Source organism: Excalfactoria chinensis, chromosome 1, assembly GCF_039878825.1.
Source record: "Excalfactoria chinensis isolate bCotChi1 chromosome 1, bCotChi1.hap2, whole genome shotgun sequence".
NCBI lineage: Eukaryota > Metazoa > Chordata > Aves > Galliformes > Phasianidae > Excalfactoria > Excalfactoria chinensis.
In genome coordinates, this window is record NC_092825.1 from 97,621,978 (window position 1) to 97,637,905 (window position 15,928).

A 15,928-nucleotide genomic window follows, 5' to 3' on the forward strand; every position below is an offset into this window, starting at 1 on the left:
AATTTGTGACTGCCCTGTGAATTAGAAGCTCATTTCCTTTAATTTTAAATTGCTCACACGCTCCAAACTTTGTTTCTTTCTCTTAAAGCGGTACACTTAAAATCAGAATGAGAGTTTATCTTTCTAGGACAATATTGTTCAAACACTGCACGAGTGCTACAGCTTTCATGGACTAGCTGCAATTATGCTGTGCACTGCATCATACGGCCCTCCTGCCCAGTTTTTGACCCACAAGTATTGTGCTCTCAGTCAGTTTGATATTACTTACTACAGGGAAGCCAGTACCAAATGGAACAGACTAATCCTCTGAGAAACCTCCAGACTCTGTGAAATCTTAAATTAGCTAATAAAACAGAAATCGTTCAGCTGAGGGTAGAGAAGGCATGTATGCATCTGAGAAATGCAGGGAGCTAGAGCAGGGAAACAGATTAGTCAGCTGAGGTGGGATTTGTCCCATGTATCTCCTGACCCCACCACAAGTGATGCACCTTGGCAAGTGACATCTGAAGTAGGAACAAGGGAGCATGGAGTGGCAGAGAACACTGAGGATACTGTGGTGAAGGGAAAAAAAGTTGTTTTTTTTTTTTCCTTCTTACAGATGGATTCAACAAGGTAGCTGACTTTATAACTTACCCTGTTAAAACCAGTTCATGGAATCCCCAGTGACGTACATACTAACTAGCTATTGACTTCAACAGGATGAATGATCCATTGCATCCCCTCTCTGCCTTGAAGTTATACATACATTTAACTACTTTGTTGAACTGGTACCTGGAAGACTATCAGAACTTCCTTGAAAGCTTTGGATGTACATATGAACAAACAAAGTAAGTTTCTTACCAAATGTAAGAATGTTTATTTCCTCCACTCCAGCGAGTATTCCATAAGTCACAGAAAGCATTTCTATGATTTATACCATCATGCATCCATTTCAGTTCAAACGCTAACAGCCTTCCAAATGATGTAAAACAGATGATCCACAGAGGTGTCAAGAACTCAGAGCCATACTAGCCTTTCTTCTCACTAGTAATAGAACATGCGTGTTTACAAGAACTTCCAGTTTTCATTAAATTCTAGTTCTGATGACTACTTCATAAAAAACCAACAACACTAAACTTCCAAAAACAAACAGCCAAAAGAACTCAGTTTTTTTTTAGTCCCAAGCATTTATAGAAGAGTTACTCAAACGCCCTGTGCAAAAAAAGAAGTGGAAAATGTGAAACGTGTATCTTTTGATACTTTCTGTTTGGCAAACAAAACAAGTTTTTTTCCGTTTTAAGCTGCTTGTCACAACATGGAGTCAGAATTAAAAGCATAATGGGCTCAAGAAGAGACGCCCTGTGTTTTAAATCTGGTGCTGACAAGGGTTTCCTCTGCATCCGTCATAAGAGCAGACGCTGCTCTGGTCGTAAATCTGATTGCACATTCTCTACTGAAGGATATGGGCTGGAACAATAGGCATGGAACAAAAAACAATGGAAGTTCAATTGCTTTGCAAAGGTCACATTTTGACTATCAGCTCTTTCTCCAGATCTTACAATGAAAACGTGATCCTAGGCCTTTCTTTAAGCTGTAGTTAGTTAATCAACCCCCTGCACAGAGCAAGCAGGATGCCCCCTCTTCCCCAGAATGAAGGGGAAATTGTTTTAGTCCAGTTACTGGCATCTTGCCCTCCCCAGTGACATGTTTACAGCCAGCCCAGTGCTAAAAAACCATCCTCAGGCCCCAGTTCTTTCAGCTACCAGTTTAGCCTGCACTGCATGCTCTTTCGAGGAGACTCTCCTGACCAGAATCCTCAACACAAGCCAAATAATTACTGAAACAGGCTTTTATCTTACCTGCTGGCACTGTATCAGAAATTACAGAGTCAGAGGCATGAAATGTCAACTGTTGGGCAAAGTGCAGTTTTCCATATTGTCAAGAAGTACTCCAATCATGGGAAATTTTGAACACTGCACTGATGAAGAGGAACCCATTTTTATTTTAAGCAGAATATCAAGCAGCTGAAGTGCAGACAGAGAACCGTCCCCGACCCATATGTTGCTTCACATATTTATTGTGGGATGCCTGAAAGTATCTAATTTTAATTATTCGGAATACAGAGTGAATACTAAGCTTCCTGACTTTATTTTTTTAATTCACTATAAAGTTTAGAGGCTATGCCTCTGTATTCTTAACTCTTAGAATGTTAATTCTATCCTTCAGCATGCTCCTCCTCCATTCCCACCCTCTATTCCATACTGCCGCATCAGGTGAATCAGCTTAAGGAACAGTCTTTCCTGCATGAACAAAAACTGTCATTCTCTGAGGTCATCTGCATTTCTCACAGTACTACTGGATATGAAGTACTTCACATCAAACGCCGCACCTAGACACACTCACCATACACAGCTTTTTCTTCAGCATTGCAGGCTGAGGCCTACATGCGATTTTTACTCTAACTGTATTTTCTGCCTCCTTTCCTCCCATTCTTTCTGTCTGCCTTCCTTCCTTCCTGGCTACGCTGTGCAGCCTCTGGATTTCGGAGCTTTAAAGGAGTGCTGGGGTTTGTGGCTGGAGCTGAAGGCAGTAACCAGATGTCTCCAACTCCCCTGAGTGACAGAAGGTGAAACACTGCTGGTTGGTTAGTTATGAAGATACTTTTGCTGGAGGCAAATCTGGAGCAGGTTTGAGAAAAAAAAACACTGCAGTCCTCTCAGTCCCTTGCCCAGCAGCAAGCTGCAGAAGCAGATGCAACGTGGGGAAATTGATAAAAGGTCAGTCACCCATGGTTCAATAGGCACTGAAACTAGCTTCTGAGGAGGAGGGGAATTTGTGTTTCTTGACTTTCAAGAGCTGGGATGATACCAAAGGCTGAAAAGAGCATCCCAGTGCTTCCTTCTGATGAGAAGTGAAAAGCTGGGCAGGAGGAACAGTCTGACCATCCAAGTGTTCCGTACATCTTTTCCTTTATTGATTACTACTCTATTACATTGCCCACGTCCAAACAGAAATCTGTAATTTGTCCAAGAAATACAGAGTTTTTAAGAGGACTAACCATTGAGCACTAGATGGCTAGAGAATAAACAGGAGGAAATGCATATACATCAGATGAAATAATGCCAGTTTGTAATTAATGAAAACTAGTGGGAAGGAAAATACAGCTGGAAAACTAAGGCTGTAACAACTTGCTCTGAAAGGGTATCATGAAAAGCAGGGGGAGAAGGAGGAGGAAGTGTATGTCATTTTACATTAGAGATGCTCATGAATTTACAGATCACAGATCTTGAAAGCTTACAGACTCTACCCATAGTCCAGCTAAAGGTAGCGTTATGGGACTTTTTGCCATCCTTGGAATCCTAATACTGGAGTGAGCTGATAACTCTGCATCTGTTCTTCATGTGCAGAAAGAAAAACAGGCTAATCACAGATGCACACAGCCTGGAGGATGTTTGCTGAAAACCTCATCTGACTAAAGAAAAAAAATTCCCTGGTGCCCTAAAAAGATGACAATTTCCTCAAATAGAAAACTTCAGAACCCTACATGGAGTATCTCAATGTTGAATCTCATTTTAATGAGAGAATTAATCACCTAAAAGCTGCCTAAGTATCAGTGAACATGATCTAGTCAGGGTGACTGTTTTAAAATTAGGATACATGTTATCAACTGCTGTTTCTGTTCTGTTTGCACAATCATAGGCATGAGTCTAGAAAAAGAAAGGTGAAAGGCATAAAATAAAACATGGAATTGTTTAAAAAAGAACCTACTACGTGTTGAAAGGCTCTTCCAAAAGTGCAAGGGAAAGCTACTCTTACGTAGAAGAAACATCCTGGAGAAAATAAAGAACAGAAACCTCAGAAAGACATGCAGAGGAGAAATGGTAGTGATAAACAAACGAAGGAGCACTGAGAATCTCTAAAGAAGCAGATGGGCCAATAAAACACTAAGGACTACTAACAGTGTTTTAGTCAATAAAAAGGCACTCTAAAAATAGCCATGCAGATAAAGTCCACTCTTTGGTGTAGGCAGCGAGATCAAAAATGATGATACGGGAAAACAAAGATATTGAAAGAACGTAATGATGTAGAATTATCAGGGCACATAGCTTGTTGGATTAAATATCTAAACTCAGTTGTTCATTGTAAGACACCAAGAGATGGGTCACTAGCAGTGATTTCCAGATTCCAGGGATTGTGTCCTACAATGTAAATTCATACGTTTGTCATTTAGGAGTGAGGTGACATGAAACTTCTTCAGGAAAACGTGTCACATAAAGACCAACATGATGCTAAAACAGAAGGTTATTATTACAGAGCATAGTCAAAGTCACAGTCTAAAGTTGCTTGTTCTGCCATACCACTAGATGCAAAGCTGGTAACTTTAGCAAAGAACAATCAGCAGGCTGAAAGTAGCAGACATGTTTTGAGGACAATGACTTAAAGACTTAGACATGGAAGAAACCTAGTAAGGTCATTTATGTCTTCAATGATGATCATTTGCTTCGAAACAGATATCTAAACCTTGATGTTCAAAGACAGAAAAAAAATAATCCCAATAAGACTTCTATCAAAACCCCGCACTCAGCTCTGACTGCCACATTTCCAGAAGGAAGTGAAAATAATGGAGTGAGCTCAAAGGCAGGCCGAAGAATTGACCCCTGGGCAAGGCAAAGGAAAACAAAGCAGATTTTATATGTGAGGCTGACAGAGTTCAATCAGCTTATTGATAAGGTTGAGAGCTGTCACAGTGACTATTTAGGGCCACAGTTCAGACTCACAGATAAGTTAAGAGCTAACATTAAGAATTTCAGCCTCCATTTCCCTGCAAAATTTCCCTGCAATGTTAGCAAATTAACTACAGAAGAATTTACTAGGGCAGACGGTCAATTCATTAATGCCTGTAGTTTTCAAATTGAGATTACACATGTTTATAGAAGGCACATCCCATACAGCTTTTAGTGAAAAAAAAACCACGACAATAAAAAACCAACAACCCACAAAACCACAAAAACTATGGATCAATCACTCAAAATGTCAGGTCAGAGGAGTAATAATGACTTCTGACTTGTCTTCGAGTTTATGAATTGAAGTACTTACCCATAAAAAAAATGAGAAGAATGAAATACCTCCTTCAGGTCACACTTTGTCAAACAGCATTTGTAAAAGCCACTTATGCATGCATACAGATACACACAAACCTTTCTAACATGCCAGTGTCACTTGCATTTCAGTTCTAATTCAACAGCTGTTTATGTTGGTTAAATAGGTGCACAGAAAAGTAGGTGTGAACCTGATGTTAAGCATGGTTTGAATATCTCATCAGTCACTCCAAATAATCCTTTGGTCAATCCTTTCCACAGCGTAGCTCTGACATCACACTAGGAAAATGCTGTTCACAGGCAAGTGGGATTTCACAGGCAAATGGTGTTCACAGGCAAGTGGGAGAGGAAACCCACTTTCTTTGCTGCTCTACTGGAACCTTCCTTCTTACAATGTGATATACTGTCCTACTGTATCCATCATTCCTAACCACATATGAACAGGAATGAGTTATTCAAATGTAGTATATCTTTCCGTGCATCTAAACAGGACAGCAATTTCAAATGGAGAAAAGGAAAAAAAAAAATAAAATGTAAAGGAGATATTCCCTAGATGAGAGGAAAATAAAATCACTTGTTATTCTCCAAAAGTAATCAATCTTAAATGCACGCTTCCTTATTTCCAAAGGAATGAAGGATTCTGATGCTCCATCATCATTTTATTTACTTTAGCCCAGAAACTGTCTGATCTGCTTTAAATGCTGTGGATCAATTCTGCATTAAAATGCCATTACTATGCCTACTCCTTCAAAGTGCTACATAATAAGCTGAAGGCAACAGTGATATGCTCCCCAGGTACAAAGCCTGCAATGGAGGTATCCTTCTAGAAAACACTACTTTTGCATTCACTCCTCCCCAAGCACTGAGCAATCCACCTGACGTACCACATCTTCCTTCTCTGGTTTCAGCTAAGAATACAAACCAAAAATACATAGTCATACAACCACTAAGATTGGAAAAGACCGCTAAGATCACCAAGTCCAATTGCCAACCCATCATCACCATCACAGGATCACAGAATCACAGAACCATAGGGGTTGGAAGGGACCTCCAGAGATCATCGAGTCCAAACCCCCTGCCAAAGCAGGCTCCCTATACCACGTCGCACAGGTAGGCGTGCAGGCGGGTCTTGGATATCTCCAGAGAAGGAGACTCCACAACCCACCTGGGCAGCCTGTTCCAGTGCTCCATCACCCTCACCGTAAAGAAGTTCTTGCACACATTTGTGCAGAACTTCCTATGTTCCAGTTTCTGGCCATTTCCCCTAGTCCTGTCTCCACACACTACTAAAAAGAATCTGGCCTTGCCACTTTGCCCCCCACACCTCAGATATTTATCTACCATGCCCACTGACCACATCCCTCAGGGCCACATTTATCCTTTTCACAGACTGCATGCTAAAGGGTAAAGAAACTACTAATGAGGTTGACAAGACTTAAGGTTAGATGCCCTGTCTTGAAGAATGTTTTATGTTTTGTTTAGGTTTGCCCTCACATACAAATAGAACACTTAAGGGTTTTAAGTTAAGCCCAGAGCCTGGAGTCAGGTCCACTAGCACACAGGCTTTTCTCTTCTTCCTCACTAATTCAGAGCTAAAACCTGCACTGGAAACTATGTTGTTATCAGTAGTTACACCTATACATTCTTCTAGCTGGGCAATACTCATACCCACTCCATTTCACCTGCGTTGGTTCCTCTAAGCACTGTGAAAAGTGCTGCTCACACCACAGTATTAATGGATCAGATTACCCTCACTTTGAGTCTATTCAATAAACGCTGTCAAAAGCCAAAGCACAATTTAGTGAAAACAAACAAGTCAATAAAAAGAAAAAAGAAAAAAGAATACTAATCAAAGCAAAAAGATATTTGAATAGCAGCTCAATTCAAGTATTGTAACAAAATATTTCAACAGAAAAAAAACACAAACAAAAACAAGTTTTCTACATATAGTCCTCTTCATTTGAAGAGCTTGAAGCAACATTCTCAGCACCTGTACAGCTTGCTTCCAAAGGCTCTAGTAGCGTACACAAGTTAAGGACATAACCTTCAATTTCAGCAAACTTTTTGGTATTGAGTATGCCTCAAAAATGCATGCAATGTGAGACCTTACAGGATTAACAACGTTTGTTAGCAGCAAGGGAAGAAACAACTAAAATCCCCAAGCCAAACTCTGTCAGCGTTTATTGCCAAACATAGTTTCCATCAAACTGAATTTACATCAAGTCCATGAACAGTGAGCATCAGTTGTTCTGAAGAGCAAATATACTTACGAAAGGACATTCCCAATGTAAGCATAATATGAACAGCAGTAGGGAGCGGTCCCATCGCAGCAGTAAGCCTTGCAGTCATTATCACACTGAGCCAGACAATCTTCTGCTGAATAAAAATAACATTCATGCAGTCAAACAGCAGCAACAACAAAAAGCCATAGAATACAGCTTTAAAGAAAATGCAATCTAACAGTTTTATACAATCACAGGACTTCACTTGAGGCTTGGCCTGACCCCATAATCCAAATGGCAGCCAATTCCCTCTCATTCCAAATTTCAGTGAGAAGTTCACATTTAGATGCTTTGTGTACGCATATTTCGTAGCTGGCTGTATCAATCCCTTCTCATACTAAATCATTTAAAATAAAAAAAGAGCATTTCAAAATGTCAAGACACCACGGATTATCTTTCTGTATTTCAATGAAGACTCCAGAGAAGTACCTGAGGCCAAGCTGTCTCCCACACTGCACTGTTGGGTTGAAGGAGAGGTGAATGAAGCTGTCTGTAGACTGGCTTCTGCCCCATGCTCCTGCTGGAGCAGTCCAGAGTGACACTTAGGGCTGTCTGAGGTTCCCCAGCCAAAGGCCAGTGCTGCCCTAGCTCTACACCAGATTGAGTGTCAGCTCCATCTCAGTGGGGCCCTGCCAGCCCAGCACAGCCCCACTGCAGCCAGCTCCGCCTGCCACCACACCAAAGGCCTTCTTGCCTAGGCAGCCAGAAGTGTCCTCAGTAGCAATGCTCTTTGGAACTGATAAACAGCTCCAACTGTGAAGTAGCAGTAAGCAAGTTCTTTACAACTAAAGGATGTGGAAGGACATATTATTTTATTTTAAAGCTCAATCTCCTGTTTACTAACCACTTTGTGGTGCTGCAAAGCCCTAGATCAAGTTCCCCCAGGTAAATGACATATTTCCTCTGTCTCAACCCACACTCTCCTTCCTGACCAACAGGAGCTCACTCACTCTGATGACCCCAAGCACACACACTGTCACTCTTCCAGACCTATTTGGTCACACAGGAGTTGTCACAGGAGAGCATACACATGAAGTCATCAGGCTTTGCTGTCACACTCCCAACAGGCTGCAGCTCTTGCTCCCTGGGCAGCAGATCACAACTGGGGATCTCACTGTCCCAATGGGTTTCACTCCCAATCCCATTTGTTGAATCACAAAATCATTAAGGTTGGAAATGGCCATCAAGATCATCTTGTTCAACCACTATGCCCACTGACTATGTCTCTCAGTGCCACACCTTGAACACCACACTGCACCACCTCCCTGGGCAGCCCGTGCCACTGCCTCACTGCTCTTGCTGAGAAGAAATTGTTCTTAATATCAAACCTGAACCCCTGCTGGCACAACTTAAGGTCTTTTGTCCTATCACTGCTACCTGGGAAAAGAGGCTGACCCCCACCTTGGCACAACCTCCTTTCAAATGGTTGCAGAGATTGATGAGGTCTCCCTGCGCCTCTTCCAGTGTGAACAACCCCAGCTCCCTCAGCAACTCCTTATGTGTTCTTACCTGTCATCCATTTTGGCCCAGTTTTCAGTGTGCTGGGGTCTGGTCAACCCAACCTCATCATAGCAACCGCTGTGGTCACCTCCTGCCTACAAGCTCCCACCTTGCAGCAAGGCTCCTCTGCTTGTGGCTGCACAGCAAGCTGCCCGTGCTGCTGATCCATCCTAACACTCATCATCCCAATTTCACTTAATAGAATTCAACAGGTCAGCTCCCACCACTGTGCAAGAATGGGGACAAACACCAAAGTGGGGGTGAGGGCAGGAGAAGGCACACACAGCTCTAAGCCCTTGCTCTCAACCTGAGCAGTTACCCCGTTTAGAGAAGGGCTACACACCACAACGCGGCACGACAGACAGCCCCACCGGTTTACAGGCCAGCAGAGCAGCCGGACAACGACCTAACGCCTTTGCGATCCAGGAGGGCTTTAAGCACTGCACGAGAGAGGGATGATGAAACACCTCTCCTAATTCAAACAGCCCGCGCTCCTATCAGCAAGGAGGAGCCCTCCTTCCCGGGAACTTACTCCAAGTGCTGAAGTTGAGCAGCACTCGGGGTGCCACAGCAGCCCCCGTGCTCACCGCCTTACACTGGCCGTCCCTCCCAAACCGCACACTGCAGCCAGTCCAGCCACGAGAGACCCCAGCCCCTCCCGGCACGGCAGCTCCCCCCGTAGCTCGGACGGGCACCTGGCGGCCCTCTGGCGGGGTCCCGCATCGCCCCCAGCCCCGCCGCTCCCCTGCCCCCCCGGTCACGCAAACCTGCGAGAAGAAGGAGGAGGAAAAGGAGGGTGGGCAGCGAAACCCCCAGCTCCCGTCCGCGCCACCCCGCTGCCTCCATGCCGGCGGCGGGCGCGAAGCCGCCGCCCGCCCCGTCGCGGAGCGGCGCGGAGGCGGGCCGGGGGCGGCGGGCGGGCGGCGTCGTCGAGCCGGGCCCGCTGCCCCCCGCCGAGCGGGGGCCGCCCCCGGGCTGGGCCCGCGGTGCCGTGGGTGGTGGCGGCGGGGCCGCCCCGTCGCGGCCCGGCCCCCGGCGCTTCCCCGCCTCCCCGCCTTTGTCCGCTTCAGGGCAGGGGTGTTGCTCTGTGGCTGTCGGGGGGTGAGGCGGTGGGAAGCTGGCCGTCCTCGCCCGCTGGGCACTTAGCAAGCTTGGTGGAGCTCTCCAACCTCGTAAGTGAAAGCCCCCAGCACTTAGCCTCCAGTTTTGTTTTGTTTTGTATTCCGCTGCTGGGATCAATAGTTACACCTTGCTTGGAACCACAAAAGCAGCGTCAATGCACGGAATGTGACGTGCATGTGAGATATCGTCTGCTGTAGTGACAACAAAATGGGACCTCTCCAGGTGTGGCTGCTTGTGCCCGCCCTGCTCCCAGCAACAGGGCCCTGAGCTGAGGGTACAGCAAGCCTCGGGCCAACCCCACCCCGCTGCTCACTATTGAAGTTGCTCTGTGATAAGGCCTGAACTATAATCACGAAAGTGTTTTTCAAGACTGATTTTTGATAACCATTTAAAATGCTGCTGTAATTAACCCCATGCAAGAATTCCCATCGATGGAGCCCGGAGGCCAACTGTTTGCCCTGTGGTCTCACAGAACAATAGGGCCGAGTCTGACCTTGTGCAAGGAGTCACGAGTCAAGGAATGCACTTTGGGACACTGAGGTATGCGCACAAAAATGAGAAAAATCCACAGGTGTTTCTGCTCATAAAGGGCTTCCTGCTGTTGGCAGCTTGGATGGGAAGGCTGACATAAAAATACCATGGTTTTTTTTTTAAAGGTTCAGCTATTGTACTCCATTGACAACCCAACCCCCCCAAGCACTGCGTCAGATGAGCCAATTGTGTTTATCAGTGCACAGATATCTCAGAAATACATGCCTGAATCTAATCATTGACAAAGAAAACCAGTTCTTTATGTTTTTAACCACCCTGCAGTGTGTATCCCTTAGTTTATGTAACAACCTGAATAAAAGGAGATATCACTTATGTGTTAGCTGTAAAACTAAAACTCAGGCCAGGTGCACAGCTTCATGTCAAAGTGATCACATCAGCTCCCTGTATCTTGCCTGGTCACAGGCCGTGGTTTGTTTCTGTGTAACTCCTTGAAAGAATAAACTTTTGCCATCAGACAGCAGCAGACAGCAGTAAAAGATATATCCTTTAAAAAGGAGTTTCAGATCTGGAAGCTAAATCCCAAACAACAGCAGCAGGGGGTTGGAACTGGATGGTTTTGAGGTAGGTCCCTTCCAACCCAAGCCTTTCTAAGGCCCTATCCATGATAGTTCTCCTTACAAATTGCAGCCCCGCATGATACAAAATAATTTCTGGTCAGAAATGAGCTTTGAAAGATCATTTTGTAAAACATGTAGGATTGATGAGATGATGCTGTGTAACAGTTCTGAAGTGCTGATCTTCAGGTGGAGTTCAAGGATAAAATCCCTCTCCCAGTGCACCAGTGTTTTGAAACTCACTACAATCAAGCATTTCTGTCTTCAGAAGCTTAATTAACAGTTTAGAAACAGTAATTATCACACGAAGAGCACTAGAGGAAACTTAATAGAGAAAAAGGCATATGCTTAAGGCAAGCATTTAGACTTCTTTTACCTCTATGCTACCTCTAGAGAAATCACTTAAAAACAATTACCAACATAATTTTTACACATGCTAAAGAATTTCTTGAACTCAGGCTGCTGGCTGGATGTGCAGGTGGAATAAATTCTGTAGATGTTTTCCAGCATGAAACCAGCTGAGCAACTCCTCGGCACCTCCACAGAAGCCCAAACATACTGTGTGGCAGCGGTGGAGCTGCTGATTTAAGCAAACTCCTCATTCTGGAAGGAGGAAAGCCCACAGATACTTCTGTTAAGCTCTGCCCCATGTTATCCCATACTGACATAGAATCTTAAAATCATTGCGGCTGGAAAAGACCTCTAAGATCACCCAGTCCAACCATCAGCCCACCCCCACCATGCCCACTGCCCACATCCCTCAGTGCCACATCCACACGGCTCTTGAACGTGGTGACTGCACCACCTCCCTGGGCAGCCTGTGCCACTGCATCACCAATGTTTCTGAGAAGAAATTGTTCCAAGTCTCATCTGCTATGTTTTAGCTACATCTGAGCTGCTCCTCCTGTCTCTGAAAGGTTTTCGTGTGTGTTTCTTTGCCATGATTGCTATCTATATGCACATTCATATCTAGCAGAAACATGAATACCACCCTTGTTTGTCTGCAGGCTTTTTGTTTCAATGACCAGACAATAGTGTACTTCAGATGGCAAATATGATTTCATTGTACATTTAACTTAGTATCTTCTCTGTTCCTGTGTCATGAAAGAACCACCGTAATTAGCTGACAGGGAACATGCTCCAGCCCCTGCTGAAGTTAATGAAAGACTTCCCAATGAGTTCACTGTTAGCCAGACCTGGCTTGTAATGTCTGATTATGTTCTGTGTCCTTATACTTATCTCACCACTGAGTCTTAATCTTTTCTCCTCCTCTAAATGAAAATAGTTTCACACTTCTGATCAGTTTCATTGCCATTTTGGGAAGCTCTTTCTGCTAGATCTTTTTTTTTCTGAGGATGGCCTAAATACTAAATGCGCTATTTAAAATTGATTTTCAATGTCAACTTCTGTCCTTCTCTGACAAAGTGTCATGTATTTTCCTGACTACTCCATTAGCATGCATTAACTCTATTGCAGCTTTGGCATATAGTTAGTTTCACACTATTAATGACTATAACACAAATGTACATGCTTGCATTCTTTTTCAGAGTTGTTGTCTGTGATTACATTGCTTATCTCCACATAAGCTGCTTTATTATCTCTTTCAGGGTTTCACATTTATGCCACTATCTTTGACATTAGAGAATTTATCACAAAGCTCCTAGAACGCTACTGGACTGATTTTTGTTCTCCACAGACTTCCAGTCTCTGTCATGTGATGGATGTGCCAAACACTCCTCCATGTTGCTGTGTGAAACTCAGAGATCACATTGCAGGAAATAGTCCTGTGCAGCAAGCAACATATTGTAGAGCCACCCCAGTTACATCTGCCATGTGAAGGTGGATGCAGTCTCTACTCATAGGTCACACTCTATGGAATAGAATGATACAACAGGTAGAAATGCATTCTTTATTCTTGCAATCACACATAAAAGACAGAAAAATCTTTGCCTACATTTTGCAATCACACATAAAAGACAGAAAAATCTTTGCCTACATTTTGGATACTGAAAAGCTCAAGACAGCAGAGGAAATAGGTGGGTTTTTTTTTTTGTTTGTTTTTTAACTATTTGCAAGTTAGACATTTCCCTATTCATGTCATCTCTTAAGACACTTCAAGCTTTTGCCTGCTGGAAGGGAACTAATAGAACACCTTTGACGTTGTTTCTACCAGGAACAAGGTGTGTCTCACCCTCAACCTGTTGAGCATCAGAAGTGCTTTATGCATCTACTGCAAGGCTAACTTTCATTCAGACTTGAACTAGTGAAACAGTGTCTATTTAGAAATACAGGCATTTGTGTGATTTATTGATTTCCTAAATTAAACTTTTATTTAATAAACTAATCGGTAGAGCTTGGTAAAGCTTAGCAAACAGTAACAACATCTGGGAAAAACTTGTAGTCACAGAAGCCTTGAGTTTAAGTGTTAATGCTGATGTTTTCTCACTTCCAAATGTCCTGCTCAAATGATCCTTTTTTATTTTATTTTATTTTATTTTATTTTATTTTATTTTATTTTATTTTATTATTTTTATTTATTTTGGGTAGAAATATTGTAGAAAATATTTAGAAAATACTAAAAATTATTTCTTCTTTAATGAAGTTGGCTGTTTACAAGCATAGAGTTCTGTGCTGTAACCATCATAGGAAGTGCTGGCCTCTCCCACGTTCACTGCAAACAAAGCAGAACCTGAAGACATGGCAAAGTTTGAAATCAGAGAACTATTTTCAAGCAGAAGATGATGAATATCACATGTAAAGAAATAATGAGCTCTGTAAACTTCATTTTTTTGCTCCAAACAGAATGCTTTCTTAGTTTTAAGGACCATTTTGAGCAGAGGCATGATGCCTCTACCTTTCAGTGCCAAGTGAGATTTTAAAAGCTTTTGCTGGGGATGGATAGATGGAATTTTCATCAGTTTCATCCTTCACCATCATTTACTGGTGAAAGATGAATTAGTATCTAAGGAAGAGCTCTGTCTGCTATTGTACACTTTGTCTTACTCTGGTATTTACCTAACATATCTTGTATTATCTCAGTTTGTCTTTGTTATTTAGCACCTATGATAAGAGCAGAATTGAAGGTGTGATAGGAGGGTGTCTTTTTTTTTCTCCCACTCGTATAATGAATATACTGAAATGATTTTTCCTAAGGAATGTACAGTGTAAACAGCCAAAAGTAATCTTTTCCAGCATCATCCAGCACACAGGGTGAGTAGCCTTAAGTTCTTGTATCAGTGTCTATTGTAGTTATTGATGCTTGGCTGGTAGTTGTGACCTTTACAGAACTTTGGCTTTGTGAAAGGGATCACTAAATTTACTTTTCTTGATAAACATATCTATGAAGGGAAGCATACTATATAAAATCCAAAGGCCAACAAATGTCATGCTGTGATTTAAACATCTCAGCCTACAGGTAAACTGGATTATAAATTACTACACTTTTTTGCTTGAATAAGCAAATAGCAGAAACCAGCAAAGATGAGCAGCAAATAAAGAGGTGAACACTGGGTGGGTATTGTAGCTTGTTTTATTCAGAAGGGGGGAAGTAGTTATTCTGCTGATCCTTTAGGCCCTGTCATATAGCTATAAGGACTGAAACATATTGTATTCCCTAGTATTATGTTCTTACGTATTTTCTTGGGCAAAGATAACTATTCTTCATTTTTAACATGCTGTCCTTTGTATATCTTCATTGTGTTCCTCATGTTCCTCATGGTTACAACAAAATGTGCATGGCTCTCTTGCTGTTGTCCATGTTGCATCAACTTGACAGGAACCATTACACTTGAGAAAGCTCAACTGTTCTGCTTTAAGCCTAGAGCAATATAAGCATTGCCAGCCTGAAAGGAGAATGGTCTGATATGCTGCTTGTAGAGGAATGCATTTAGCCCAGCAGACGTTCAATACTTGTGAACCCTATGTCATTCTCTTCAGAATTCTATTTCACAAAGTGAAATGGAGATTACTACTACTGGAGAACAGTAGCTAATGACATTGTTTTTTAAAGCTCTCTCACAAGAAAAATTTGGTGCCTTTTAACTGGACTCAGTGCCTTGCCTTTCAAAATTATTTTAGCTTGTAGAACTACGCTTCACACTCTTACATAAATTGTTAAGTAGAACAGAAGTGGAAGATGAGTTGGTGGGATAGGCAAGAGAAGGAAACCCTACTACCATACTCACAATTCTGGAACTATGGAAGGGCTCCAGATTGTGTCTGTCAGCAGCTACCTTCATTTGCTTCAGTGCTTGGTTTAATCTAGTCTAGCAACTTTAGGATATGGAAGCAAATCCATTTCTTACATAAGAGTGCTTTCAGAAGTTACAGCACGCTTTATTGAAAAACAAAACAAAACATTCTAAACTTTTCTGTTAAAGGAGATGAAAAATCTTTAGGAGTAGAGCAGAATTGATTCAAATTGAGGGCAGAGACAGGGGTCAAGACAGCACCATCTATATTCAGGAGCTTTCCTAATCATCATCTCCAATGGCATTGGAATTACTATTCAGACTGCACACTCATTAGCACCTTGGCAGCCTGCTAGTTCACTAGAACTGGCAAACAGAAACAAGTGCTTGTTATTAATAAGCTGCAGGAAGAAAACATCCTCAAAATTGCTAGATGTTTTTCAGTGTCCCAAAAAAGCTTAGCTGAATAACCTTCAATTTTCCATGCTGTATAAAAGCATCTTTGTATTGATCTCCATAACATGCAGTACATTAGAATAAAAATGCTGTTAATACTTTGGCAGTGGTGTTTCTGCTTCCTGATCAGAAAGAAGCCAAGGTAGAGAGGCTGCATAACTTTTGGAACTCAATCAGAGTACTCAGTAACAGAA

The 15,928-nt window shown here is 42.6% G+C and overlaps 1 protein-coding gene across 1 annotated transcript in view; it reads right to left on the bottom strand.

Annotated features, from left to right (window-relative positions):
- The window catches only part of CYYR1 (cysteine and tyrosine rich 1), a 60,746-nt gene extending 50,983 nt beyond the window's left edge, over window positions 1–9,763 (bottom strand). The window contains exons 1-2 of the mRNA XM_072353099.1: window positions 9,628–9,763; window positions 7,349–7,454 (exon numbers count right to left, since the gene is read on the bottom strand). Coding sequence (XP_072209200.1) covers window positions 7,349–7,454; window positions 9,628–9,706 — 185 coding nt within the window. The 5' untranslated portion in view covers window positions 9,707–9,763. The remainder of the gene's footprint in view (window positions 1–7,348; window positions 7,455–9,627) is intronic.
- Between the last annotated feature and the right edge of the window lie 6,165 nt (window positions 9,764–15,928).